This window comes from Vulpes vulpes, chromosome 11, assembly GCF_048418805.1.
Source record: "Vulpes vulpes isolate BD-2025 chromosome 11, VulVul3, whole genome shotgun sequence".
Classification (NCBI taxonomy): Eukaryota; Metazoa; Chordata; class Mammalia; order Carnivora; family Canidae; genus Vulpes; species Vulpes vulpes.
Window position 1 is genome coordinate 101,231,812 of NC_132790.1, and position 26,453 is coordinate 101,258,264.

A 26,453-nucleotide genomic window follows, 5' to 3' on the forward strand; every position below is an offset into this window, starting at 1 on the left:
ATATTTAAAAAGAGAGCAGCATGAGACTGTCAACTTCTTGACAAAAACCTACAAAACTTTATTTTCATCACCTGTCTCACAAGGCAAAAATTAGGATACATGGAGACATCCTTGCGAAGCGCCCGACACCTACAGATCTCATCCCACATGCAGGCGAGTTCCTGCATCTGGTCTTCAAAGCCCAGCCACGGTGCTCTCCAACCAGGGGAAAGTAGGTACAGAATTAAGCACGATCAAGAATTCAGGATTCATTGGTCAGACGGGGAGGGCCTCGGTGGACGGCCGCCGCTGCCCTTCTTCAGTGCTGATCTCGTAAAGGAAGTAACTGGCTTCCTGCGTAGACATAGGTCAGCCTCTTAAACAGCTACAGTTCGGGGCAGTATATACGACACCATAGGAACAGAAGGATGCTCTTCGTGCTATTCACCCCTTCAGAAGTCGCTCTTTATTGAGGTCGGGCTAGTTTTCTAGTTACAACAACTGATTTATTAAAGTGGCTCACCCAGGGCAGCCTGGGGGCTCGGCGGTTTGGCGCCGCCTTTGGCCCAGGGCACGATCCTGGAGACCCGAGTCCCACACGTCCCCACACGTCCCCACACGTCGGGCTCCCCTCCGTGGAGCCTGCTTCTCCCTGTGTCTTTGCCTCTCTCTCTCAGGAATAGATAAAATCTTAAAAAAAAAAAAAAAAGTGGCACACCCAACATTTTAAAATCCAAGGGAGTCTTGTCTCCTTCAGTGTAGTTGCCTTAGTTGGCTTTCTTTTTCCAGCCCCGTTGCCCACCACTGGTGACCATGCTTTATAGGTTTCTGAAATTATCTTCAGTTTTTTTCTTTTAAACATCTTAAGTGGCAGTGAATCTTTGCGTCTTTCTGCGTGTATTTCATCTTTTGATACAGCAAAAAATCATTTGGAGCCAAGTCCAGTGGACAAATAAAGTATCAAGCTGTATTAAAAAATTAATGGAAAACTTAACTATAAAATATGTCCTTTAAGATTTCTAAATTCAGGGGCTCCTGAGTGGCTCAGTCAGTTGAACATCTACTCTTGATTTTGGCTCAGGTCAGGATCTACGGGTTGTGGGTCTGCCCAGCTTTTGGTTCCATGTGGAATCCGTTTGAGGTTCTCTCTCCCTTTGTGTGTGTGTCCTGTCTTTGTCACCACCCGCCCTGTACCCTGCTAAATAAGATCTTTAAAAAAGATTTCTAAATTCATTTCCAAATTATTGGGAAAATAACTCTCAACATGAATAACTTAAAAGTATTCGTTTGGATATAGGACTTCTGGCTTTTACACCAAAACTTCATTTTCTTTGTGGTCAGACTTTATCAGCCCCAGCCAAGTGGGCGGATGGGGAGAGCTCCTTTTATTACTGCATCTTCCTAGCTTAGATAAAAACCCTCATTAAATATCTAACTTAATTTAAAGAAAAACCTTAAAAGTCAACAATTGGGTCTGATTTGTCATGTTTTCATTTGTTCAAGAGGGCAGCTCATTTAAGAAATGGTACCATAAATACTATTTATGTGCAAATAGATTTCATTATAACACTGGCTTAGTGCTACAATGTAACATTTAATATTACATTGCTGCACACACCCCATCTTTTTTTCCATTTATAAGGCTAAGACTTTTACAATAGCTCCCACTGCAGGTAAAAACTGCATTTAATAATCTCAAACCATAGCTAATGGAGGAAAAGAGTAAATTTGTCAGAAAATCAGTACAAGCACTTTACTATTAAAATTTTACTCTTTTTTAAATAATTTATTTAAATAAGATATTTGAAGCAGTTTAGAAAAACAAGATTTGTATTTTATTTCCTTGTAAAAATCTTTACACATGCAGACAAACCAGTGTTAAGAAAGTATTCACCATCATTTAAACAAATAACCACTTAAATAGAACAGTGTCTGCAATTTTATCTGTATAAAAATAAGATACATTTTTACAGAATTCACGCTCCAGTTCTTATAGCAATAAACAAATACACAACTATAATAAGTACAATTGAACCTGACCATGGTTTTCAATTAGATACTGCTAGGGCATTTTAATGTGCAAAAAAAAAAAAAAACAAAAACCAAAAGAAAAACCAAAAAGGAAAAAAAAAAAAAAAAAAGAAAAAAAAAAAAGCCAAGAAAACAAACAAAAAAACCCCCCAAAAACAAAACAAAACAAAAAACACATAGTTTTTCCAAAACAAAATGTCTTCAGTGTTTCTAGAGACCTAGAGGGTTTTAAAAAATCATATCCTAATCAGTTTGCTTTTAATGTTTTTGATTATGAGTCCATACATCACACCACAGATAGGCAAAGCCAGGAACTGATGCAGGCTCAAAGAAGAAAGTCAGCGCCTGTGCCTGCCATGTCCTGAGCGGCTGCCACCATGGTGCTTGCCTTTATGGGACCTCTCAAAGGAGCGAGATCTTTCACGCCTGTCCCTATGATGTCCCCTTTCATGCCTGTGTTTCTTGGCAGCATCTGAGTGATCCCGAGACTTGCTCTGAGATCGAGAACGAGATTTTTTCCTTTTATGACCATGTCTATTTGAACTTTTTAAATCATCTCTGGTATGCTTGGCCTTAAGGTGAGGAGAACCATGATTATGATGTCTTCTTGGGCTTTCACTGTGACTGCGGGACCTGCTTCTTGATCTTGAGCTGTATGTTCCAGACCGGCTCCGCCTATTGTTATAACTTAGATAATAAAAATTTGAGGTTTAGATTCAGTTTCTACTGGGACCAAATTATTTTGGTGGTGCTTATAATAGCTTCAAAACAAACTATGCTTTTTGTTGAATATCTCACACATGCTCAAAAGAGCCACTGAATAGACATAAGCAGCTAGCAAACTAATTACAAAGCTAACTTGGGAAGACTCTTTGGCCAACTTGAGTATTGGTTATTAACAGTTAATAAAATATTAATATTTTCTAACTGAAATTGAACAAAACTATTTTCACATTATAAACAGGTATTACAGCTTTCCATAGCACTTTGTGGCCAGCCCCTACACCTCTCCAAAGTATGGGCAAAAACAGAATAGCTCATAAGCTACACCACCCCAAAACAGAAAAGCCATGTATAGGCAGGACATACTTCCAAACTCCTTTCTCGTAATTTACCTCATGTTAAAATATTAAATGTAGCCCAACTGTGACATCTACATTCAATTTTTAAAAAAGTAGGAACCTAACTCCAAATAAGACTCCTTTCTCTAGGAGAATATTTACTTACTGTCTTCTTGGAGTATGTGATCTAGAACGTGATCGCGTTCTTGATCTTGACCGACTAGCACTTCTGCTATTTCTACTTCTTTTGCTGTCTTTTCTTACTCTTCAAAAAAAAAAAAAAAAAAAAACACAAAAACAAAACACACACACACACACAAACCCATTATTTTAGGTACATGTTTAGTGTGTTAGAAATTAAAAACATAAAAGATTCCTTAGACCAGTTTTCTAACTCAAGGACACTCACCCATTATAAGGGCTTTTGGAAGCCTGTTGTCTGTCTTCAGGTTCTTTCTTGACTGTCTTCACATTGACAGACACTGGTGACTTCTCTTCAGCTTTCACTTCTCTTGGTGATGCTTAAAAAAAACCCAAAAACAACCCAATAACACAAAGTCATGTTACCTATTGGATTTAACAGAGGGCCAAAAAGTTGTTTCTAAATATAACTCAAGTACCCTGCTTTCAAGTATGATCTTGAGTTGACTAACATGAGAAAAAACAGTAACAGTTTCTTTTAACATTGTTTCTGTGCCACTGCTAAAGCTTTCTTTTTAAGAAGATTTATCTACTTCTTTATTTAGGGGGGAGAGGGCAGGAAGAGAGGGGAAGGTGGAGAAAAAAATCTCAAGCAGATTCAGCACTAAGAACAGAGCCTGTCAGGCTGAGATCATGCCTTGAGCCAAAATCAAGAGTCGGACGCTCAACTGACTGAACCACCCAGGTGCCCCTAAATGCTAAAGCTTTCTAATAACCAGACACCTTCAGTGCCCAGTCATTTCAATTCTGAATATATCTTACATGGTTTAGAGGCTGGAGAAAATCCACCAAGGGTTGAAAGGGCTGGAGTTCCATCGGGATTCAAACCCTTTGCTTTTAATTTGGCTTCTTGTAAGGCTACTTTTCTTTTCTCTACTTCTTTTTCCAGCAATTCATAGTTTGGCTAACGGAAGAAAATGAAGTAAGTATTTTCCCCTTATACTAGTTTAGACTCTTAGCACTTAAACATGTGTAAACAACTACCTTTTTTCTGGTATAAAGCCTAAGTGTTTCTATGCAGATTTCCTGGATCTCCTCTTCCGTAGTACCAAAAAGAAGAAACCAATGGGGACGAGTTGGTAATGGAATCTAAACCATAAAAACAGAATGGTTTAGATCAAATTTCAGTTTTTATTAGGAGGACTGCTAAGTCTTGTGATTTATCCTATAGAAAAAACAGGCTATATATACCTACCTGAAGAGCTCTAGCTGCAAGGTAGATACAAGCACATGCTATAGTCTCTGGTTGAAATCGAACAAATACATTGGTTCGAAGACTGTCATTCATATAATTCCTGAAAAATATTTCAACCATAAGCTTTGTACGTAAACAAAACAGCCAGTCTGAAGCTTACATAAAATTGGAGACTCAATCTACTTTATTCTTTTTTCTTCTCATATTTATATTCATATCCTCATATTCTAGCATATAACAATTCTTAAACTCAAAAATCAGTAAGAGATAAGAATTTAACACTAGAACCATTCTCCAGTTTTCCTATAAATGACCAAAGTCCTTTAAAATAATCCCATATTATTCCAAATAAAACTTATTTTCATATATTTCTATAAAAGGCAATACTTTGAAAGTCAATTTTGACATAACTAAAGTTTCAGAAATGATAAACCACTCCAACAATACTTCAAGCCATTAATCATTGACCATCTCTCCTTTATCCACAATAAAAAGCAGTGTCAACCAAGTTCTTTCAAAATCTCAAAATATTGTGACAGGGGTAAAAAGGCATTTTCAGTAAGCACTCACCAAGGTATATTAAGACAACTAAGTAAGCTACTTCAGAAAATTTAGATAGGGAAGAACAGTAAATATACAAAACAGCCTTGTTTACATACCTTTTTTGTGACTAAGTATAAACAAAAGCAATAAACTACTTCAGTTAATAAAATGCTGGACTTTTTTATTAGTGAACCCTCCCCGCAATATCCCTAAAGTATTAAAGAAACTTCACAAATTGTTTAAAAGGTTAAACTAAGAAGACTATTTCTTAAAAATCCTTACCCACGAAAGCTGCTTAAATGTTTTATAGAGCATATATAAAAATGTCATGCATTTTATAAAAGCAATTAGACTTTTCTAATACCACTAGTATATACTTAGTCCTAAAGAAGCATGGTAGTCATTAAGTCCAGAACACAAAATTTACTTAAGTCCTGCATATCATAGAGTCTTAAAAAAGTAATTGTAGCTGGACCAAATTGTTTTACCTTAAAATAAGCTAGCCCTCTAAATCAAACATCTTCATGTCAGAAGTCCAAGTTCTAAAGTGCTTATGTTAATATTAACATCTCTCTTAAAAATGTACTATTATTATTGCCTCAGTAGTCCAGCAGCTGCAATGCATCCAGTATGGGAATGGCACCCATGTTAAGCTGCAAGCTGTAGTCTCCTTTGACAGAATCCATGCTATACATACTAAAATTAGAAATCTAAGTCAAACTCCTAACCAAAAAATAAATAAATAAATAAAAATCATTTTATTCATACTGGCTGGACAACAAATCTATCAAAAATGAACTACTCATTTTGATAGTTACAGGTATACATTATATACACAGGCATGTTGAATAGTTACTTCTAGAAGCAAATATACAAATCCTTTTGACACCCCGACAGAACTAGAAGATGCTGCCAGATGGATATGGACCACTTCAGTGAATCTCGGATGAGAGCTTGCACTGGATTGGCTGGAGAGCAGGGCAGCCAATCAGGCCATCCTGAGGTCATGGGCTGAAGTGCAGAGGGCAGAGTTCTATGACTTACCATCATGGACTACCCTTTAATTAAAGAGTAGAAAAAAGAACAAAGTTAAATTGAGTTCTCCATTGAAAGCAATTAGTCAAGCCAAGAAAACAGGAAGCAGAAATAAGCATTATTTACCTTTTGGTTAAAAAACAAAAAAAAACAAAAAGCACCAAAACAAACTCCTCTCATTATTTTGGAAAGGGAAAACGAAACTTACTTTATTTCTGCTTCTGTTTTCCTGGCTAGGAAAGAAATGTAAAAAAGCAACTTACCAGGCAGTTTGAACCAGGGTTTGATTACGTTCACATTCTAAGACTTGTAAATACATAACAATGATCTGAAGGACAAGGGAAAAAAACTCAATTTAGCATATCGGTGGGTCTTTCAGAGTTCAATGAATATATAAGTAACTGAAATGTTAGGTACAAGTTTTAACGCTTCTACAAACTGCATAGATAATACAGACCAACCTAAAATGCACATTATAGGCAACATGGGTTATTATGCTACTACAGCCTATAAAAATTTAAAATATGATCCAAAGTTCACAGGAAAAAAAATTAGTTAAGTCAATTAAAAACAATACCTAGTATCTCATGAACACATTACTATGTGACAGATGCTGTGGTAAGAAATTATGTCACTTAATTTCCCAAGATACAATTCTTCATGTCCAAAAACCCTAGACTATGTTTTTAAAGTTATACAACGAGTATGACCACATTATTTAACACACACAGTGGGTACTATAGTAAATAAACACTACTCTTTCTGCAGTGAAGCTTATCTCACTTAAGCATGATAAATACTACAATATAAATAGCTCCACGAGAGAGAGTTCAGGTCAGAGCTTTCTGGACCTGTAGAATCAATCATTCCCATTCTACAATCTTAAAGATGTGGAACCTGAGGAACAGATATGTTTGCCCAAGTCACACAGCTAAGGGCAGAGACAAGTTTCTATCACAGACAGTCCTGTCCCCAGAGCACCCTCACGGTAACCACTGCAGTGATCATATGTAAGCAAAGAGATACTGGAGAAATCTATAAACGTACAAGAACAGGAACAGTGAGCAGCCACCATGATTTGAACATTTTACTGAGCAACCAGTAGCATGCCAGGTACTTCTGCAGATGTGTATTATTATTTACTCTTAGAATAAGGTACTTCACACACAGTCTGTTTTCTAGGTAGGGAAGCTGGGTTAACCTAACCAGAGGCAAAAATAACTTATCTATGTCCACATAATGAAGAGTGAAGGTCTGAACCCAGGTCTTTTTGACTCCTATTTTACTGATAATTTCAATATCCTAAAGGATGCTATTTGAAACCAAGGTTAACTGTCAAAATAACCGTAACAAATTCACGTAAGATACAATTTTAAGAAAAACCCTAATACTTACGAACGTAATTTCTGCACTCTACAACTCACCTTATGGGGATGCTTGACATGCACACAAAATCCCAACTCCTTTAGCACCCTCCTCTCTGCCTTGATAACTTGATTTTTGGTGTTAATGTAGTTCTGATCAAGGATCAGGGGGCTTGGAGTCCTATAGTTTGTAAGAAATAAAATCAAAACTGTTTTGCACATCCAAAAAATTTTATTTGTGGCATCTCCATTTTCCCTTCCAACCAACTATTGGCAACAGAAACCAGCTTTTTAAACTCCTGCAAACAAGTTAAAGCATTAATCTTGTGCTGTCCAAGTTATGCTAATTAAACATATACTTAACTAAGTTTCTATAGAAACTAACTCGATCCTGTAGTGAAAAATTCACTCTATGCTTTATCTAGCCTTTGTTGATCTTTTTCATAGGATTATCTTATAGGTGTGTATGCATTTACATATAGATGAACTTAAGTGATTACTGATTTATCATCACAAACCCCATCAGTCTAGACTTTCCAATGACAAAGTTAATGGACTCTTGAAAATACTTACTATAAAGACTTCATAGATTATAATGATTTTACTTGTTTTTCGGAACTATCAACTCTTGGCTAGTTTAGGACCAAAATAAAAATTGGAGAGGAAAAAAATGGTAGGCAGCTAATCCAGATTCCCTAAATGGGTGCTTTACTTAAACAAATTGTTCTAAGAATCCACCACTGTCAAAGAAAATCTGATAACTAAAGATTGACCTCAATTACAGAAAGAAATGTTTTGAAAATTAGATTCAAACCCAAAAGTTGATAAAAAGTAAGCTTACACTAGGTCTGAGTTGTTATTAGGCAGAATAACTTTCTTTAGAATGTGATGAAGAAGAGACTGGGGACTGTAATGAGGGAACCAGAGAACCTCAAGCTTCTCTGTGCCAGACTAAATTCTGATAGCTCCAAAAGCTGTAACGCAGAAAGCTATCAATGGTTCAGTGCTTTGGAAACAGCATGTTCAGTTAAAAGACTAAGTCTTGAACTGAAAATTGGTTTCTTACTGAGAAGTTTGTTTTTAGTCAGGACTAGTGGATTTTCATTTTCCCAATGTCCTTCATTTGCTACATTATTAGATCCAACTACCAAGAAAGTACGTTTTCATTAAGGCGTGGTTATAGAATATGTATATGGGGAGAACATGTAAATATTTTTCCCCATACTGAGTTCATTTTCAGCCAAAATATTCAAGTTTTTGCCCTGGGCAGAACACCTGTTTTTAAAAGATAGTCATTCTGAACATTACTCCAATTCACAACTCATTTTACCTTACATAACAAATGCAGAAAAACATAAGCTCATATTTAAATACATTCTCTTGAATATTTAGCAATCTGAAATGAGCTGCAGTTAAACGAATTAGTGACATATATCTAGAAAATCTGCTTTCTAAAAACCTGCTTACTCCCATTCTAAATCACAGCAACTGGAATGCTTGTTAAGACTACTTCAAATTATTTCATACTATGATTTTTATAAAATACACTAAAAACAAGAAAAAGGTTGGCAAATTTGACAAGACGGAAACTAGCTTACTTAAATTAACAATGCTGAAAACGGCCTTCCCGCAGTTCAGTTCCCATTACAGCCATGCAAAGTGTGAGGAATGAGGCCACCAACCGGACAGGGGACTGATTTCAAACATAAAAATATAACAACGAATCTTCTTTATCAGGACGATAGGCTACAAGTTAATTGCTCTTTGAGAGAAAATTAATTTAACTTCAGAGCAATCAATGTATACATGAAAATGTAACCCAAAAATCTTAAGACTTGTAAATTTTCACGGTTTATCATCATAACAGAAAACTTGGAAAAAGGTCAAGTCCAAACCTTAGACTTCCCTAACTAGTGATCTGATGGCCCTCCCTCAACGACAAGTATTAGGACAGGCATCTCCAACGCTGGAGATACTATACTACTAACCCTTTACCCCCGGCAATTCAGACTGTAATCTGCACCACTACAATCCTAAAAATAAGATTTTATAAAATCAGTTTTGTTTTCCTCTATTTATATTGAGCAAACTCCTCTACATCTTTTACGAAGCGTGGTTTAAGAGTTGCCTCCAAATTCTGTTAAAATTCATTTTTCCTGCAATTAACTAACCACTTGTTTCAATAATGGCTATCTGATCCCAAATCAGGCTTACTCAGTCACTAATTCTGCTTAAATCAATTGTTATTTTCCATTCATTCTGCCACAATCTTCACTTTCCCTTCCTTGGGTATCAAAAACCCAGGAACACCAAAACCCAATTAAGGAAACCAAACCCATTTACTACAATTCAACTATGCATTCAACTTCTTGCTTAGGCCTTCTATTACCTAACCTAGTTTTGAAAGTTAACTGTGCAGCCATGTAAACTGCTGTCTTCATTTTGTTAAGAATGGGTTTTAAACCAAGGAAGGCTCAGTGAGCATGTATTTATAACTACCTTACAAAGATTACTTTGTATCAGAAATAGAAAAATGTGTCCCCTGCCTCAGCAGTAAGAAGAGAAAACCATGTAACCAAGTGGTTTCCTTACTTATGTTAACAAAGTATCAATCAGCACTGCCTATGGCAGCAAGAACATAAAACTGAATGGAGGCTCCCTAGAATGTCTTCTTCATTTTGGCAAACTTCCCAGTAAGTTTTAGGAGGTGACACTCTTAAACTTCTTAAAAAGAAAACTTGTCATCTATTGAGAAAAAATAATTTTCATTATCAATAACCAACCAAACCTAACTCTACCTCTCCTCTGCTTTTAAGTTTGTCGGATTTTTCAGATTAAATTTACATGAAAAGAACAATTTTCAAATTTAATAGGAAATCTTGGGCTTTGGTCACTGAAGTTTATCTGGTCCCTCAGAGTAACTTTTCCTTTAGTATAATTAGTTGAAATGCAACTTAAAAAAAAAAAAAAATAGGAATACACCCAAACACGGTTAGTCTCATTCATGTGCCAGAAAGACCTAGAAAATTTGCAACTAGTTCTTCAAGAGACTATATACTAAAAGGAGATTAAGTAGTTTTACAGGGAGCCAGACTGTTGTTTAATACACAGAAATGTGTAATGTCTACTCCAAAGGAACGTTCCTTCGTTACCAGTTTTTAAACAAACCGAAGGCCACCACCTTTAGAGCCACCAAAATAAACCGGGGTAGGTTGGACTAAACGACAGGATCACTTAATACCTTTCCAACTTCCTATCTACATACATATTGAAAATACCACACCACATTCACCAATGAGTGGGTGCATCAGTCTGAAGAGTTCATTGTCTTCTTTTAGACAAGCCGTCAAGGATGCATGTGTGGACTCCTTATAATTACAGAAAATGCTTAATTTTCTGGAAATGAGCTGCATCGCTAAAGCAAATTAAGTTGGAAACTACTGAAACGAAAAGGCTCTCTTCCCTTTCAATTTAGCCATTTATTCTGAGCGTAGATGATAATTACATAACTACAAAAAACTGAAGGGAGAGTTCAAATAACCCATGACAGAACTTGGGGCAGTGGTACTCTCTAAAAGCTCCTCTGGAGATTCTAAATGCGTAATCAGGACTAAAAAATGACCTACTAAAGGCTACAAAAATGATGCCTCCTCTGTAATTACCAAGATCATACTACAATTTAAAGCTATGCATAAATCAAATTATAACAGCATCATTAAGATAAACTGATATGCTATTTATCTAACTCAAGTGTAACGCTGACAGTACTTTCTAGTGACGTCACATAAAAAAAAATGTAAAGCTATAGTTCTAATAACTTGGACAGCAAAGACAAAAGCTTATAACAAGAAACAGGAGTTTTTCTAAATGGTTCACCAGTGGCCAACCTGTTAGTCCCCGATTCCAGTGACCTATTCTCAGAGCACTGGCTTCTCCTTGGGGATTTTCGATACTTCACTCACTGTTGCCATGACGACAGCTTCATCTCTATGTACCACTCCACATCACCCAGGCTTTGGTAAATGTAGCTGGTCGCTGTATAGTCGGTTGCAAGGGAAAAAAGAGTTGAAGTTAATAACATATACAAGCTACGTGTCTGAGTAAACTTGTAATATGCATAGAAACACTTTTACATCCTGCTTTAAAAAAAGGCTTCCATGCATTTAACTCCTTTTAAACTTCATGCTATAATCAGACTTGTAAGATTGAGACAAAGTCAATTTCTCTGTAATAATGACCAAAACACACTGTTACATGAGACACAACGGTCAGTCAAGTGAGATGTTTTAAATTCCAAGGTCTTTATGGTTAAGACCTACTCTGACATCAAGGAAGAATGCTCTAAGTCTCACAGAAAAACGGAAAGTAGATAATCGTTGTTAAGCGATAATACAATAGTTGGCTCAATGGTTCAAAGAATACGGACAGAAAACTCCCTTAGGCAAACACAGAATCCTTTTACTAAGGATAGAAAGCCCTTTTATTACTGTCATGTTTTAAACACCCTGAAGAATCAGCTAGATACCTAAAAACAAAGTTTAGCTCAGACCAGACTAAATACCAATTTGAAATCTCCCCAATTTCCAGGGATTCCTCACCAAGAAGCTAAAAGATATTGTGAACTGAAATAAAAAAAATTAGTCTACCCCTGGACATGGTTAGGATGAAGGAGAAAAGATGGCGGAAAAAGACTATAAGAAAACTGAAAAATGCCGTGAAAACTATGTGGGTAACAATGTTTCAGACTTTGTAAGTAGACTAAAGGTTACTTCACTGTTTGTCTGCGGATGGTTCCATTCCTGCCAGCTTAGACTCAGCCAAGAACGACCACTCGCATAGGATACTAATTTGACACTAACTGACACCCAACCCCCAGCAACTTAAAATCCTCTTATAACGGACTCCCACAGGGTAAGCCGGTCCAACATCCCGGTTCCTTAAAGAGCTAACACAGAAACTAAATCTACGCCAAGGATATCCTCCTGGAGCGTGTCCTGCAAGTCCCCTCTAGATGCAGGAAGCCCTGCGACGCTAACTTTTTTGGCACTGCCTCACAGGAACACGTAAGTCCACATAAAGTGTTGTCGCGTAGCCACAAAAATCTGTAATACGACACACCACTTGGTCTCTGTTTCCCTACTTCTTACAAGATCGAATAAAACGGACCTTATCTAAACGTAACCCAATCGGTTATTTCTCTACCCCACTCACTGATACTGTATCTGACCAAAACAAAATACCTGTTCAGTCCCTTTGACTTCAAACTTCAACCTTTATCATCATCCTGCAGTCCTTTCAGATCCGGTATTATGCGACATATAGCGTAGTTCAATGTTGAGAGGTATTGTTACTAACAAGAGCCAACCTCAATTGATAAAGAATTCACTGGGACTCGGAGCAGAAAGACGGGCTCTACGCGACACTTTGCCGCAGTTATTAACTTGCACTGCAGGGTTTAGGCTTCCAGCCTTCCGTCTTCCAAGAGAGGGGAGGGGGTGGGGGTGGGGTGGGGGAATAACTTACAGAAGACACTCACACTTGAGCCAAACGTATTCCCTTTCTTGTTTAATCTTAAGCCCCAGGACTGGCTTCACAGCACTGTTAGGATTGTCCATAAATGCCAACTGCCTCTACAAACTTTAGATAGCTGGTTAATTGTGGCTGGTTTCCAATGGGTTTGGGTTTTTATCAGTGAGCTCCTACGTGCATTTCAACACCTGAATTACGGCCGGTTTTATCCTTTGCCACCAGTTTCGAAGAGAAAAGGGAAATGCTTTGGTTGGATGGTTGGTGCACGAGACGGTAGCGGCAAGCAACACTGCGCTCAGTAACGCCCATCTTACCTTTTTCCTCTCAACTGGCGGAGGTGGTGGAACACGTTGATCACATCTCTTATCCTTCGGGGGGCTTCTTCGATTTTCGACGCAAGGTTAATACAGGCCATGGCGACGATCTGCAAGAGCCCACAAGCGAATGCGACGTGGTTACACCCGGGGGGTGGCACGATCGAGGAAGCAAAATCGGGGAAAAAGGGCTCCCCCATCCCATCCCATCCCATCCCATCCCATCCCCCCCCACCCGTGCCGGCAAGTTTAACCGACTTGTTCTGATTTGCAGATTTCAGGACGCAGCTGGGATTTGGGGTGAAATAGAAGCGTGATGGGCATTCCTAGGCCGTAAGCTCACCAGCTGGCTACTGATGCGGCTTTTTTGTTTTTTTTTTTTTTAATTTTTTTTTTTTTTAATTTTTTTACTGCTGAACGGGGCCAGCTCGGCCTTCCGGCGGGAGCCGCACGGCCGGGTCGGGGAGGCTCCGGGGCGGAGCGGTGCGCGCTCCGGGCACGTCCCCCGCGCGGTACAAAGGCCTCGGCTAACCACTCCCTCCCCCCTGCAAGCGCCCGCGGCCCCCCCTCCCCTCCCCTCCCTCCCCTCCCCTCCCCGGCCCGCTTCCGGGTGGAGAAATCCCCGCGCCCCCGCCCCGCCCCCGCGGGGCTCACCTCGAAACTGTGCTTGACGAAGGACTTGGAGTAGAAGAATCGGTGGAACAGCACCTGCCCCGTCGCCATCGCCACCTGCAGACCGAGACGAGAACCAAGCGCAGGGGTCAGGCGGGCCGAGCGGCGCCGCCGCCATCTTGGGCCGCCGCGCGCCCCTCCCCCCCCCCCCCCCCCCCCGGGCCCGCCGCCCCGACCTGCGGCAGGCGGAGGAGGATGCCGGCCGCCTGGATGAGCTCGCAGCCCAGGATGCGCAGGTCCGTCTCGCTCGGCAGGTCCAGCCCGTCCTGCATGGACGGCGTCGGCGACAGCCGCTCCTCCGGGATCAGAGAGTGGTCGATGGTGAGCGACACCTCCGAGTACAGGCGGTCGCCGATCAGGATCCCGCCCGCCGCGGGCGTCGTCGCGGCCGCCGTCCCCGAGCCGGGGCCGCCCGCGCTCGGGGCGGCGGACGCGGCGGCGGCGGCGGCGGCAGCGGCGGCGGCGGCGGCGGCGGCGGTCGGGTGAGGCCCGGACGCCATGGTGTGGGCGAGCTGCACGCACGCCCGACGCAGCCGGAACCCGGGCGAGACTAACCAGCGTCCTCGGCGCGACCGACGTGCCCGCGCCCGCCCGGGGCCGCCTCACGCCGCGTGCGCTTCCGCCCTGACGTCACCGCGCCGGCGGCGCCAGCTAGTCCCTGCGGGCGGGGGGCGGGGCGGGGCGGGGCCTTGAGCTCTGCCCGCGTCGGGCACTGCGGGGGGGGGGGCGCTGCGGGGCGTCGGGCTCTGCGGGCGTCGGGCGCTGTGAGGGGCGCTGCGAGGTCTTGAGCTCTGCGGGCGTAGGGCACTGCGGGGGGCACTGCGGGGCGTCGGGCTCTGCGGGCGTCGGGCGCTGCGGGGCCGCTGCGGGGCGTCGGGCTCTGCGGGGCCTTGAGCTCTGCGGGCGTCGGGCACTGCGGGGGGCGCTGCGGGCGTCGGGCACTGCGGGGGCGCTGCGGGCGTCGGGCGCTGCAGGGCGTCCAGCGCTGCGGGAGGGCGCCGCGGGGCCTTGAGCTCTGCGGGCGTCGGGCGCTGCAGGGCGTCGGGTACTGCGGGGGGCGCTGCGGGGCCTTGAGCTCTGTGGGCGTCGGGCTCTGCGGGCGTTGGGCGCTACGGGAGGGCGCTGCGGGGCGTCGGGTTCTGCGGGCGTAGGGCGCTGCGGGAGGTCGCCGCGGGGCATTGAGCTCTGCGAGCGTTGGATTCTGCGGGGCCTTGAGCTCTGCGGGCGTCGGGCTCTGCGGGGTCGCTGCGGGGCGTCGGGTACTGCAGGGGGCGCTGCGGGGCGTTGGGCGCTGTGAGGGGCGCTGCGGGGCCTTGAGCTCTGCGGGCGTCGGGCGCTGCTGGGCGTCGGGCACTGTGAGGGGCGCTGCGGGGTCTTGAGCTCTGCCCATGTCGGGCACTGCGGGGGGCGCTGCGGGCCTCGGGCTCTGCGGGGGGGGGGGGCGCTGCGGGGGGCGCTGTGGGGCCTTGAGCTCTGCGGGCGTCGGGCGCTGCGGGGCCTTGAGCTCTGCGGGCGTCGGGCGGGCTCTGCGGACGTCGGGCTCTGCGGACGTCGGGCTCTGCGGGGTCGCTGCGGTCCAGCCGCCCCGCTCGGCGGGACAGGGGCCTGGCCTCCCGCGGGGCCCCGCCGCCCGTCCGCCTGCGAGACTCTGCCCGCGGCCTGGAGCATCCCGGGCTGCAGGAGGACGGCGGCGACTTGCCGGGCGCCGCGCGGCCCGGGGATCAAGGGGCCCCTTGGGGCTCCGCGCTCAGGCAGGGTGGGAGACGTCCACCTCCTAAGGTGCTGTTTTGGTTTTTGTATTTTATTTTGTTGTTGTTTTTGGTCCCCTGGGATGTTGGCTAGCGACTCCCGGAATGTCCCCAAATTGGAGATAAAAGTGACCCCGCGGATGAAGTCCCCTGGGGTCTAGCGTTGGGAGACAGCGCGTAGGGCTGCGTTGGCTCCAAGTCTCCATCGTTCTGTCCCAGGCTTGACCCCCGGAGAGGTTTCCAGGGGGGTGAGACGCCGCGCGGACTCTCACCTGGACGCCCACCTGCCCCGGACGGCAGGTGCACCCACCCTGGCATCTCCAGAGCAAAGGGAGTCCCCGCCTTCTGGTGGTTGTCAGTGACGCCGCTGGAGCAACGCGTACTCAGAGCCCTCTTTTTTCTTTCTTTTCTTTCTTTTTCTTTTTTTTTTTTTCTTTGTAAGCGTTAAATCCATTCTATTTGGTAAATCCTTGCACGAGCGGTTCTGAAACCTTGACTTCGAGTTGCAGCCTGTGGAGGCCTGAAGACCTACTGATGCTGGAGCCTTACCTGCGGAGGCCGGGGTGATTGACTGACGGTGGGCCCAGCCAGTGTGTGGATTTTCCCATCCTCCAGGGCCTCGAGGGCTCAGGCAGGGTTAAGAAGTAGTATCCCAAGAGGGGATCCCCCCAGGGGGGCTCAGCGGTTTAGAGCCTGCCTTGGGCCCAGGTCGTGACCCCAGGATCCCGGGATCGAGTCCCACATCACCCTGTGCCCGTGTCTCTGCTTCTCATGAATAAATAAAATCTTAAAAAAAAAAAAAAAAAGTAGTGGTATTCCAAGAGAGTGCAATTGTGGCGCTGGCTCAAGCACTTAACCTCTCTGACCATTATCTCCTTGACCTTTCTGACCCGGCTGTTTCCAAGGAAACCTCCCTTCCCAGTATCCGAAAGGGATCTTAAAGATACTACTAACTTTGAAAACTTCAGGATCTTCAAAAACTAATTGGTGATACGCTTCTGATAACCTGCCGTGGTCACGTAAGATAGCAGTGTTGGGGAGACCTGGATCAATGACACTCCGCTATTCCTGCAATTGCTTGGGAGTCTTCCATTATTTCAGACAAGAAAAGGTGTAATTGGTAATATGTTTCATCGAATCGCTGAGTTTCAATGAAATCACCTGTGTTTGTGATGACCTGAGAGTAGTTTAATTTATTTTTAAAGATTTTATTTATTTATTCATGAAAGACGTAGAGAGAGGGAGAGGCAGAGACCCAGGCAGAGGGAGAAGCAGGCTCCACCCAGGGAGCCCAACGGGAGGAACAGGCCCTGGGGTGAAGGCAGCGCTAAACCACTGAGCCACCCGGGCTGCCCAGTTTAATTTATTTTAAAAGTATTTTAATGGAATTTTTTTTCCTCTTTGGAGGCTCTTCCCATCCTGCCACTCCAATACGCGCTGACATGGTGATATCTTGATATATTTTATAATGTATTTTTATAGTCTCTAGGTCCATGATATTTAAAAGTTCACAAGCGTAGGAGGGAGTTCTGGGAGGAAGAGGGGTTCCTTGCTCTCCCCGATATTTTATCTCCCTGCTCCCCACCTCCTGTGCCTGACATTCATTCCAGGAGAGCAGAAACACCCCACTCTTCGCTTCAGGCCTATTTCCTACTCTTCTGACCGTTCCCCGTCTTATATTCAACAGACGTGAAGATCTTCACCGTTCATCCCTGCAGTTTCAACAAAGTTGGTAGAGGAAGTGGGCCAACGTTTTGTTTATCATTAACTCATCAAACTGATGTTACTTTTAATTTTGACTTAAAAAAAAAAAAAAACCATGACTAATTCAGAGGATGGAATGCAATAGGTCTAGTGGTTCTGCTCCACAAGGTTGTCTAAGGACAGGGGTTAAAAAAAAAAATTTGATTGTTTTCAGGGTCAAATTCCAGAAAAATCATGGTTTAGAACATTGTTACATTGTTTCTAAGTTATTTCAGAAAAAAGTTGTTTTCTCATATACCTACATCCAAAACATCGATGTGAAAATGTAGAAAGACTAAGACCTATTCCAAGTTATAAAGGTTGCAGAACTGGGAAGAGTAAAGCATACATTTTAATTGTATGCAAGCATCAGACCTGCATTCAGGCAAGCGAGAGAGTTCCATTAGGAAGGTCAGCGTTTGGGTTCTTTGTCTTTCGAAAGAAAAATGGAATGGTGTGTCTGTAATACATTTCATATATTCTTTCTCATCAAACAGGGGCCCTGTTAGTAGGCCCTGAGTTCACCCACGTCTAAAAGGGAATCAGTGATAACTAGAGTAAAGTCGCAGTTTTTACTATTTTAGCCCCACAGGCTTCAGGGCTTAAAACGGACAATTGGAATTATCAGTGGCCTTCCTGATACTACTGAAGAATCACGTTCTGGACGCTTTAATCAGCTCTTGTTCCATTAAACTCTGTAGCCTCTCTGGGGATCATGTTTTTCATTGTTATTTAAACTTTCAGCTTCCTTAATCCTAAAACCGTAATGGATAGAATCTCACTAATTCCTTCAGTAATCGGTGTTCATCAGAGTTTAATTCCGACACTAATTTAGGTTAAAGGAAAATAAAGGATAAGTCCCCACCAGAAGAAGCTATACTTTCTCTCTCTCTCTTTTTTTTTTTAAGATTTATTTTTATTTATTTGAGAGAGAGAGGTGGGTAGGGAAAGGGCAGAGGAGAGAATCTCAGGCAGACTCCCCCCTGAGTGCGAGCCTGACGACCCTTGAGATTGTAACCTGAGCCAAAACCAACAGTCCGTTGCTCAGCTGACTGAGCCACCCCGCTGCCCCAAGAAGCCACACATTTAATAAAGGGAATGGTACACAAAGCGATAAATGCTAAGATGACCAGTCAGTGGTGCAAAAAGCAGGCAGAGGGGGGATAGGTCCCAATGGTCAGTTGCTCATGGAGAACTTACAGCCTTAGGAAGTCACTCATCAAGTTTCTGTTTATAGCAGCAGAGATCTTAGAATATTCAGCTTTGCACGTGAACTATTAATGGGGCTACAGGATTTTTTTTTTTTAATTTAGTCTTGTGGTCACATGACAATAGATCCTGGTCTGGTTGCTCTCGTCATTAAATAGTTATTCTGAAAAGATTTAAATGTAATTACCCCTTAGGCTTATACTGCTTGGTAAATCTCATGATAGCCCTGGCCGGGGCATTCCGCTGCTGGCTCTGCTGGGAACTAGTTCTGAGATTTTAAGCAATTGTACAGTTGTCTCATTTCTTAACAGTGAGGGAGTCAAACGGGACCCCTTGCAAGGCTAAACTTCTGTGACTCTGCTCATGCAAACATCTTGAACCTCAGACTCATCTTTGGTTCTTAATTTCTTCTTTATTTTAGTCACCTAGTCCTGTTACTCCTTCAAGAAAGGAAATTGTTCTTGAATCTGCTGTTCCTTGTGCCCGGACCATTATCGTATCTTTCTAAGTGGTCTCCTTGAGTCCATTCTCATTCATTCCTCATTCATCCAGGGAAATTTCTTTTTTTTTTATTTTTTAAATTTATTTTATTTTTTTATTTATTTATGATAGTCACAGAGAGAGAGAGAGAGAGGCAGAGACACAGGCAGAGGGAGAAGCAGGCTCCATGCACTCACTGGGAGCCCGACATGGGATTCGATCCCGGGTCTCCAGGATTGCGCCCTGGGCCAAAGGCAGGCGCCAAACCGCTGAGCCACCCAGGGATCCCCCATCCAGGGAAATTTCTAAATTAATCTTTGAAATATCAGTTTCCTCCTCTCGCTTTCTCAGAATCTTTGGAAATAAAGAATAGAGATCAAACACCTTTAGGCAGTTGGGGCTTTGTATGATAATAAACTTGCCCAGGCCTCCGCCTGGCTGGATTGGAAGAGCTTATGACTCTTGACGGTGGGGTCCGTAGCTGGAGCCCCATGTTGGTGTAGAGATTACTTAAATATTAATAAACCTTAAAAAAAAAAAGTTTAAACTTGCCTTGTCACTCATTTCCTTATCAAATTACCACCTTGCCTTGTTCCCTTCCGCGTCTCTGCCTGAACCGAGACCAGCTGCGTGTGTCTCCTAACAGGCATGCACTTTACCTTCCTGATTTCACAGTTTGTGTTACTCTATTTCTCAAGCCTGCAACATTCTTACTCTTCCTCTCTGTTAGCAAATCCTTCCTTTTTTTTTTTTTTTTTTTGAGATCTAAATGAAGCTTTACCTCTTGCCAGAACAGAAGCCTTCCCTACCTGAGCAAGCTTCCCCCCTTCTTTGCGTCCCCTCCTAGCATTCATGGTCTCTAATATACATTTTAACACATTTTGACACTGTTACGCATTGTTACTTGGTAACTTCACGGATGTCTTTCTTGACTCCTTAAAAATAGGACCAGTTTTGATTTTTCATTGTCCACAGACACTGTCCCTATGGGAGGCAGTTAATCAGAACTCATGGAACTGAATTGCCCTTTTTCCTATTGCCTGGCACAGGAAGGCCTGGTCTTGCCTTTTCCCTTCCGTCCAGCAGCCAGTTCCGTCCTCAAGTGTCTGTGCTCCCACCGTAGCCATCTCACCCTGATAGAGAGCTGCTGCACTCCCTGATGGAGGTCCCCATTTGTCCTGTTCTCTTCGCAGCGCTCAGCCATGTTTCCACTTCTCCATTCTGTGTCCTTATGGGGGGCTACTTACCTCACCCACAAGCTCTGCTCTATGTAGGCATGAGCTGCAGAGCAGGAGGCCAGTTGTCGCAGTTGTAACCAGAGTTGTGGTGTAGGGACAGGAGCTCACAGTGGAGTACTTTGATGTTTGAGTGTGGACAGAGGCTCTGGAGCAGTTCTTGGAGGTGCGTCCAGAAATTGGTCATGTGCGACTAAGAGTTAAGGCCAGTGGCAATTAGATAAACAACGGTAAAGCCACCAAAACCACAAGTTTGCTTCTGGAGCTAGACTAATATTAGTTAGTACTTGGTCTGATCTCTTTTTCACATAAGGAAACTAAGATCCAAGGAGGAGGCTGCAAGTAGTAGCTGCTCATTAATATTTGCTGATTGCGAGTAATTCAGTGAAGGCCATCCTTGGATGGGTTCATTCTGTATGGTATTTAGTGTCAGAAATTGGCCAACTAGTCTTGGTTTTAGTCATCTGTCCAACAGTAGTAAGAGCTTGTTGGTGTGACCTCCAAACAGACTACATCACGGGATTGTGGCCCTGCCAGCACCTGGGTTTTGGCCCAGTGGAACTAATTTGGGGCTTCTGACTATAGAATGATAAGGTAATAGTTTTCGATGATGTAAGCCACTAGATTTGTTGTAATTCTTTATAGCAATTATAGAAAACCAACACAGCAAGATTAGCTATTTCCTGATATTATTTAAGAAATGCTCCTCAGACTTTTAAGATGCTCCACCCGGGTGGAGCCTGTGAGTCCCAATTCTAAAAAACTCATGAGTAATGCTGAAACTGCTAGGCCAAGGGCTGTACTGAGCAGGAAGGCTTTAAAGCACACGAGATGATTTTATGTCTGTTAAAACTCCCCGGTATGGAGGAAGTGGAATTCAGTGATTGAGAGTGCTGGAGGTTCTAGGGTTAACTCACTGGGGGGAAAACCCTGTTGCTCAATAGCCATACAGATGTGCAACTTTTGGCAAATTACTTCATTTGCTTAAATCCTTTAGGCAGTTTCTCACCAATAAAATGATACTGATGACGCCTACCACAAAATAGTTTGTTGGATGAAATGGTTCTATGTTAGTTCATTTTCCAGTCCTTGGAAATGCAGATTACTTACCTGGTGTTGGACAATGGTTAATGCCTGTAAGATCTAGCAGCTGTCAACAGATTGTATTCATTCATTCATTCATTCATTCATTCATTCATCTTTAATCTCTTATTTGTTGAGAACTAAGTACTGGCTCTATTCTAAGCATTGGGGATATGGTGATAAATAAGAAGGTAGATTCTGGCTTCAAGGAACTTGTAGACGATACACAGATACACAAGTGTGATAATTTTGACGAATTTTTTTGTTAGACGGAAGGCTCCTTGACACATTACTAAAGTGAACAAAAGAACATTCCAGCACAATGTGTGTAATGTGATCCTTTTCATATGAAATCAACTACATATATATGAGTTACTAGTGAAATGAATTTTTAAGATTTTGAAAATGCAAATCTGAATTATTATTAGATTCAACAAATGTAAAGTTACTTTGTCAAATTGTCACAACTATTTCTAGACACCCTCAATTCCCGTACTTACCTCATTAAATACCCATAACAAAGAGTTCAGAGTTTGTGGCCAGCCCATGGGCCATTCTTTGGTATTCTTTGCATTTTTTTAAATAGTGAAAAATCATTTCTTGTATAATTGCAATTGTCTAAAAAATTTCAGTCTGATAATAGACATACAGATACAAGATAGAGGAGTGGTTCCGGGGGTGAGGTAGTTTTATGGACAAACAACAAAGAAGGTGGCAAAAAGGAGGCGATATGTGATCTGGATTTTAAGGGCTACATAGGCATTTGTCAGAAGGAAAAGTGCAGACGAGTATTTTGAAATTGCTAGGTGAGCTGAGAAAGATAGTGGACGTCTCTTGTTTCAGCCTGTCTAGCATTTAGTCTCCTTCTTCCATTTTCCCTTGGGGACCCACAACTTCTCCATTCTCAGTGTAGGTGGTTTGGGTAGGGCTGACCTCTTCCCTAGTTTACAAACCAATCAGCATTTCTGACCCTCCCACCCCACCCCCTTCACTTCCTCCCAGGGTTTGGTTCAGGATGTCATTTAAGTCCAGGACTTCTGCTGTAACCCTGGCTAGGGGAGAAGAAAGAAGTATTTGTCCCTTCTGGGATTGTCAAGAGCGGAGACGTAAGCCCAGACCTACAGAGTGCCACCTTAATACTGGGGAATCCGTTTGAGAATGGAGCCAGCAGAGCCAAAGAGCAGAGACCAGAGATGGAAACCCAACCCAAAGACTTCATTTAAGACTTGCCTCTAGCCCTACCCTGTCTTCTAGCCCTGGCATTTTCAATTACGTGAACAAACAACTTCCTTTTTTTTCACGTAAGCTTAAACCTCTCTTAACTGAAAGACCAACACAGGGAATATTATGGTGTGCTAGAATATGGCATATGTGTGTTGTGCATGTACGCCAGGGACTAAGATGCTGCAGGGGTGAAGCAGGGGCTAGAAGGGCTGAGGAACAGGCCTGCATTTATGGGGGCTCCCGGGAGCTCGGGAGGATCTAAAGCAATGTAGAGCGGAGTCACTAGTGCTAGGTCCACATCACCAAGCCAAAACTAACATCTAACTTAATTGCAGTTTCAGCCTCCTCCAGGAATGTAATCTTAACTCATCAGTCTGGAATTTCTTGGTTGGCAGTAGTGAGGTAATTTGTCTAATAGGCCTCTTTGCCTCAAAGGAAGGTGACCTTACCTGAGATAATCCTTTTTTTTTTTTTTTTTCCTACTTATGACTTCCTTGTCTCATTCCTTCTCTGGCTTTTAAGTCTTTCCTTTTCTGTAGCTCTTTGGATCTTTTCTTCTATTTGCTAGATGGAATACTGCCCAATTGATAAATCATTCAATAAAGCCAATTAGATCTTTAAAATTTACTCAGTTGAATTTTTTTCACTTAGTTGAGTTTTTATTGAACAGCAGTGATTACCTCAAGAAAATGAAGAGCTATAAATCAGAAAATAATATTAAGGACACTTACTTCCTCAAATTTTTCTAGTAGTTTCATTTTTACTTTATTATTCTGTTTCTTTCCCTCTTGCTGGGGTTAGGAATTAAAACTAGAAAGGACCTAGTGAGTCCCTGAAAATTACATTAAAAAAATACTGTTTTTCTTTTAAGGATTGAGAGTTATAATTTTATTTTGAGCAATGAAGTAGCTGACTCCATTTACTAGTGTTTTCTATTTCCAATAAGCATTCAGCATAAGCAGACTTTCACCGAAGAAACATTTAGGAATTAAGAATTGATTATTAATAATATACATTATAATATAAATCACTAATACAAATATTAATAATATTAAGAATCAGCTTTTCTGAAACACTACTCATTTAATTCGTTTTAATTAGTTTAATTAGGTTTCTTAGCAGGAACAAGAAGTAACTCTAGGAATCAATCCGAGGAGCACTTTGGCTGTTTTGGATATTATAACAAAAATAAATGAGCTTCTCCGTCAAGTTCTTTATATATAATTGTCATGCCTCTTTAATCTAGAATAATTCCCTTGGGGTTTTTGTCTTTTATTAGATTTTTCATGATTCCAGGCCAATGGTTTTGCAACATGTCCCTCAGTCTGGATTTGTCTGTCGGATTGTGATTAGATTATGATTAGGTTCAGATTGAACATTTTTCCAGGAATGCTCTATAGATGATGTGTCCTCCAAGTTTCACTGCAAGGGGCCTAGAATGTCAAACTATTGTCCAATTTTTGGTTAATTTTGATGATTCGGTTAAAGGTGGTATCCACCAGATTAATCCACTGTAAACATACCTTAACACCTTTGTAATAAGTAACCTGTGGGATGATTCTTGGGCAATAGCATTCTCAATATCATCTTATGTACATTGTTTCAAGGAAGAAAAATGGCCCAGTTGAAACCTTAGAGTTGGAAAGGATTATTTCAACAAATTTCCAGTTAGTATCCAGTAAACGGTGCAATTGCTAGGTACAAAGACCACAAGTAGTGAGCTCACCAGAGGAAAACAGAGAGCAAAAGACCACAGGAGAATCCGGGAGAAGGACAAAGATCACATTAAAAGTGAGGAAAGGCAAGTTCAGAGATCTGAAATGCCCAAGACGTTAGATGGAGTGTTAGCAGTGAGATGAGAACTCTGGTTTTTCTGGGGCCTCTGGGGGTGCTCAGCGGTGGAGGGTGGAGCGTCTCTGCCTTTGGCCCAGGCCCTGAGCCCGGGTCCTGGGATCAAGTCCTGCATCCGCCCCTGCAGGGAGCCTGCTTCTCCCTCTGTGTCTCTGCCTCTCAGTGTGTGTGTGTGTCTCTCATGGATAAATAAATAAAATCTTTTTCTTTCAATGAATAAAAAGCTTAAAAAAAAAAAAAAAAAAAAGGACTGCGGTTTTTCTGAGGCCCAGTCCAGTGTTCCTTCCATGAGAGCATCTGAAGAACCTATTGTGAAGCTCATTCTCCAGGACAGTGTAACAGTTGTTCTCAGTGAAAGCAGCTCAGGACACTGTAACTAAGAGAACAAACTTTTCTCCAGCTCCCCCCCCTCCCCAGCCCCAAGGTGCTTTAGAATAAATGTTACTTAGATTGACTTAAATTATGTACATTGTCACATTAAGGTCCTTGGAGACTTAGTCTAGTTTCAACCGAGGGAAAGGTTTCCTCCTAGTGCCAGTGACACACTGTTGCTCGTCTGCGGTTCCTTAAAACATCCACAGAACATGATTTTTCTATTCACAAGTCAGGAAAGAATGCAGGGGTATTCGAATCCTACCCGTCGGGAGCAATTACAGGGGACACGCAATTGCTTTATGCAATGCGGCACGTTTGCATGTACGTCACCGGAACCCCAAAAACAACTCCGTTAGGGTCTCCGGTGGGAAGCGCGGGCCGGCAGGTGTGTGCTGGGTCGCTGCTTTGCCCGCACATTTAAGAATCTCTAGCATGTACTTAATTTTCGGGATGGAGACCTAAGGGGGAAATTGTACGTTCATTTATTCATGTATGTATGTAAGTCATTCATTCGTTCCTTCGGGACCATCTGGGCTTCAAACTTCAGTGCTACTTCTGGAGCTGCGCCGCTTTAGGCACACTTTTTTGGAGCTCAGTTCTGCATCTCTAGACCCCGACGTCCCACGCTGGCCTCTTCCCTGGGGTGGGGAAGTTCGGGGAGAAGCGTGGCCACGGAGAGCACACAGGCTGGAGAGGCTCCGATCCCCCGCCCCGCAGCTTCAGGAACTGGTTCTAGGCGTGCAGGCCACGATGCGCTGTACGATGCACATGCGCTGCATGATGCACGGTGAGCTGCACGATGCACAGTGCGCTGCGCGGTGAGCTGCACGATGCACGATGCGCTGCACGGTGAGCTGCACGGTGAGCTGCACGATGCACGGTGCGCTGCGCGGTGAGCTGCATGATGCACGGTGAGCTGCACGGTGAGCTGCACGATGCACGGTGCGCTGCGCGGTGAGCTGCACGATGCACGGTGCGCTGCGCGGTGAGCTGCACGATGCACGGTGCGCTGCGCGGTGCGCGGCCCTCTGCTCGCTCTTGCCAGCACGCAGCCCCCTAACATGCCGCGAGCCGGCGAGAAGGCATCACACCCGGGTAGCGCGGCAGTCGCAATCCGCACACGAGGGCTCCACCGTGGGGGGCGACGGCAAAGCCCCTCCCCCCGTGCTTGCACTCGGTGAAAGCGTGCGTGTCCACACCCCGTGACCCCGCCGGCCTCCCGGTCGGCCCGCGGACGTGCGCCGAGCTCACGCAAGGAGGCCGGCCAGGCTGGGCCGCCGGAGGCGCCGCGGAGGAACGGCTCCACCGCCGCCGCGGGGGCAGGGCGCGCCCGGGGAGCCGCGTCCCGCACCGCAGCCCGACCCGCCCGCCGGGGCCGCCGCGCGCATGCGCAGCGCGCTCTGCCTTCGCGCGGCGGCGGCTCCCTCCGCCAGGGGCCGGATCTAACTTCCGGTCCGGAGCGGCCGTGACGTAGCCGCCGGCCTCCCAGCGCCCCCCGCGGCGCCGGCCGCTTGTGACGTCAGCGCGGGGGCCGGGCGGGGACCGGGCGTGGCCGGGCCTCGAGCTGTAAAGGAAGCGTCT

The 26,453-nt window shown here is 43.9% G+C and overlaps 1 protein-coding gene and 1 long non-coding RNA gene across 5 annotated transcripts; one reads left to right on the top strand and one right to left on the bottom strand.

Moving 5' to 3' along the window:
• Nucleotides 1-1,791: 1,791 nt before the first annotated feature.
• On the bottom strand, nt 1,792-14,439 carry CCNL1 (cyclin L1). 4 transcript variants are annotated; one of them, XM_072727235.1, is made up of 11 exons: nt 14,101-14,439; nt 13,907-13,981; nt 13,253-13,362; nt 7,470-7,590; nt 6,309-6,373; nt 4,468-4,567; nt 4,257-4,361; nt 4,035-4,176; nt 3,481-3,592; nt 3,238-3,336; nt 1,792-2,697 (listed from the first exon to the last, which is right to left on the bottom strand). In XM_072727235.1, exons 1-11 carry the CDS (start codon nt 14,422-14,424, stop codon nt 2,349-2,351), a joined length of 1,602 nt encoding a protein of 533 aa, XP_072583336.1. In that variant the 5' UTR covers nt 14,425-14,439; the 3' UTR covers nt 1,792-2,348. The 4 variants fall into 4 exon arrangements, with proteins under 4 accessions (XP_072583336.1, XP_072583337.1, XP_025861928.1 ...); XM_072727236.1 differs by lacking the exon at nt 3,238-3,336; XM_026006143.2 differs by lacking the exons at nt 13,907-13,981; nt 14,101-14,439 and adding an exon at nt 11,372-11,444.
• Nucleotides 14,109-24,744, top strand: LOC140594473 (uncharacterized). The gene is made up of 2 exons (XR_011995326.1): nt 14,109-14,245; nt 15,892-24,744. It is a non-coding gene; the product is annotated as an uncharacterized lncRNA (long non-coding RNA).
• The last annotated feature ends 1,709 nt before the right edge of the window (nt 24,745-26,453 follow it).

Coding starts and splice junctions, on each gene's coding strand:
- CCNL1 (XM_072727235.1), bottom strand. CDS start 14,424: ATGGCGTCCGGGCCTCACCCGACCGCCGCCGCCGCCGCCGCCGCCGCT. Junction 13,363..13,906: donor TCGTCAAGCACAGTTTCGAG/GTGAGCCCCGCG, acceptor GGGCTCTTGCAG/ATCGTCGCCATGGCCTGTAT. Junction 3,593..4,034: donor TTCTCCAGCCTCTAAACCAT/GTAAGATATATT, acceptor GTTTTTTTTAAG/CATCACCAAGAGAAGTGAAA.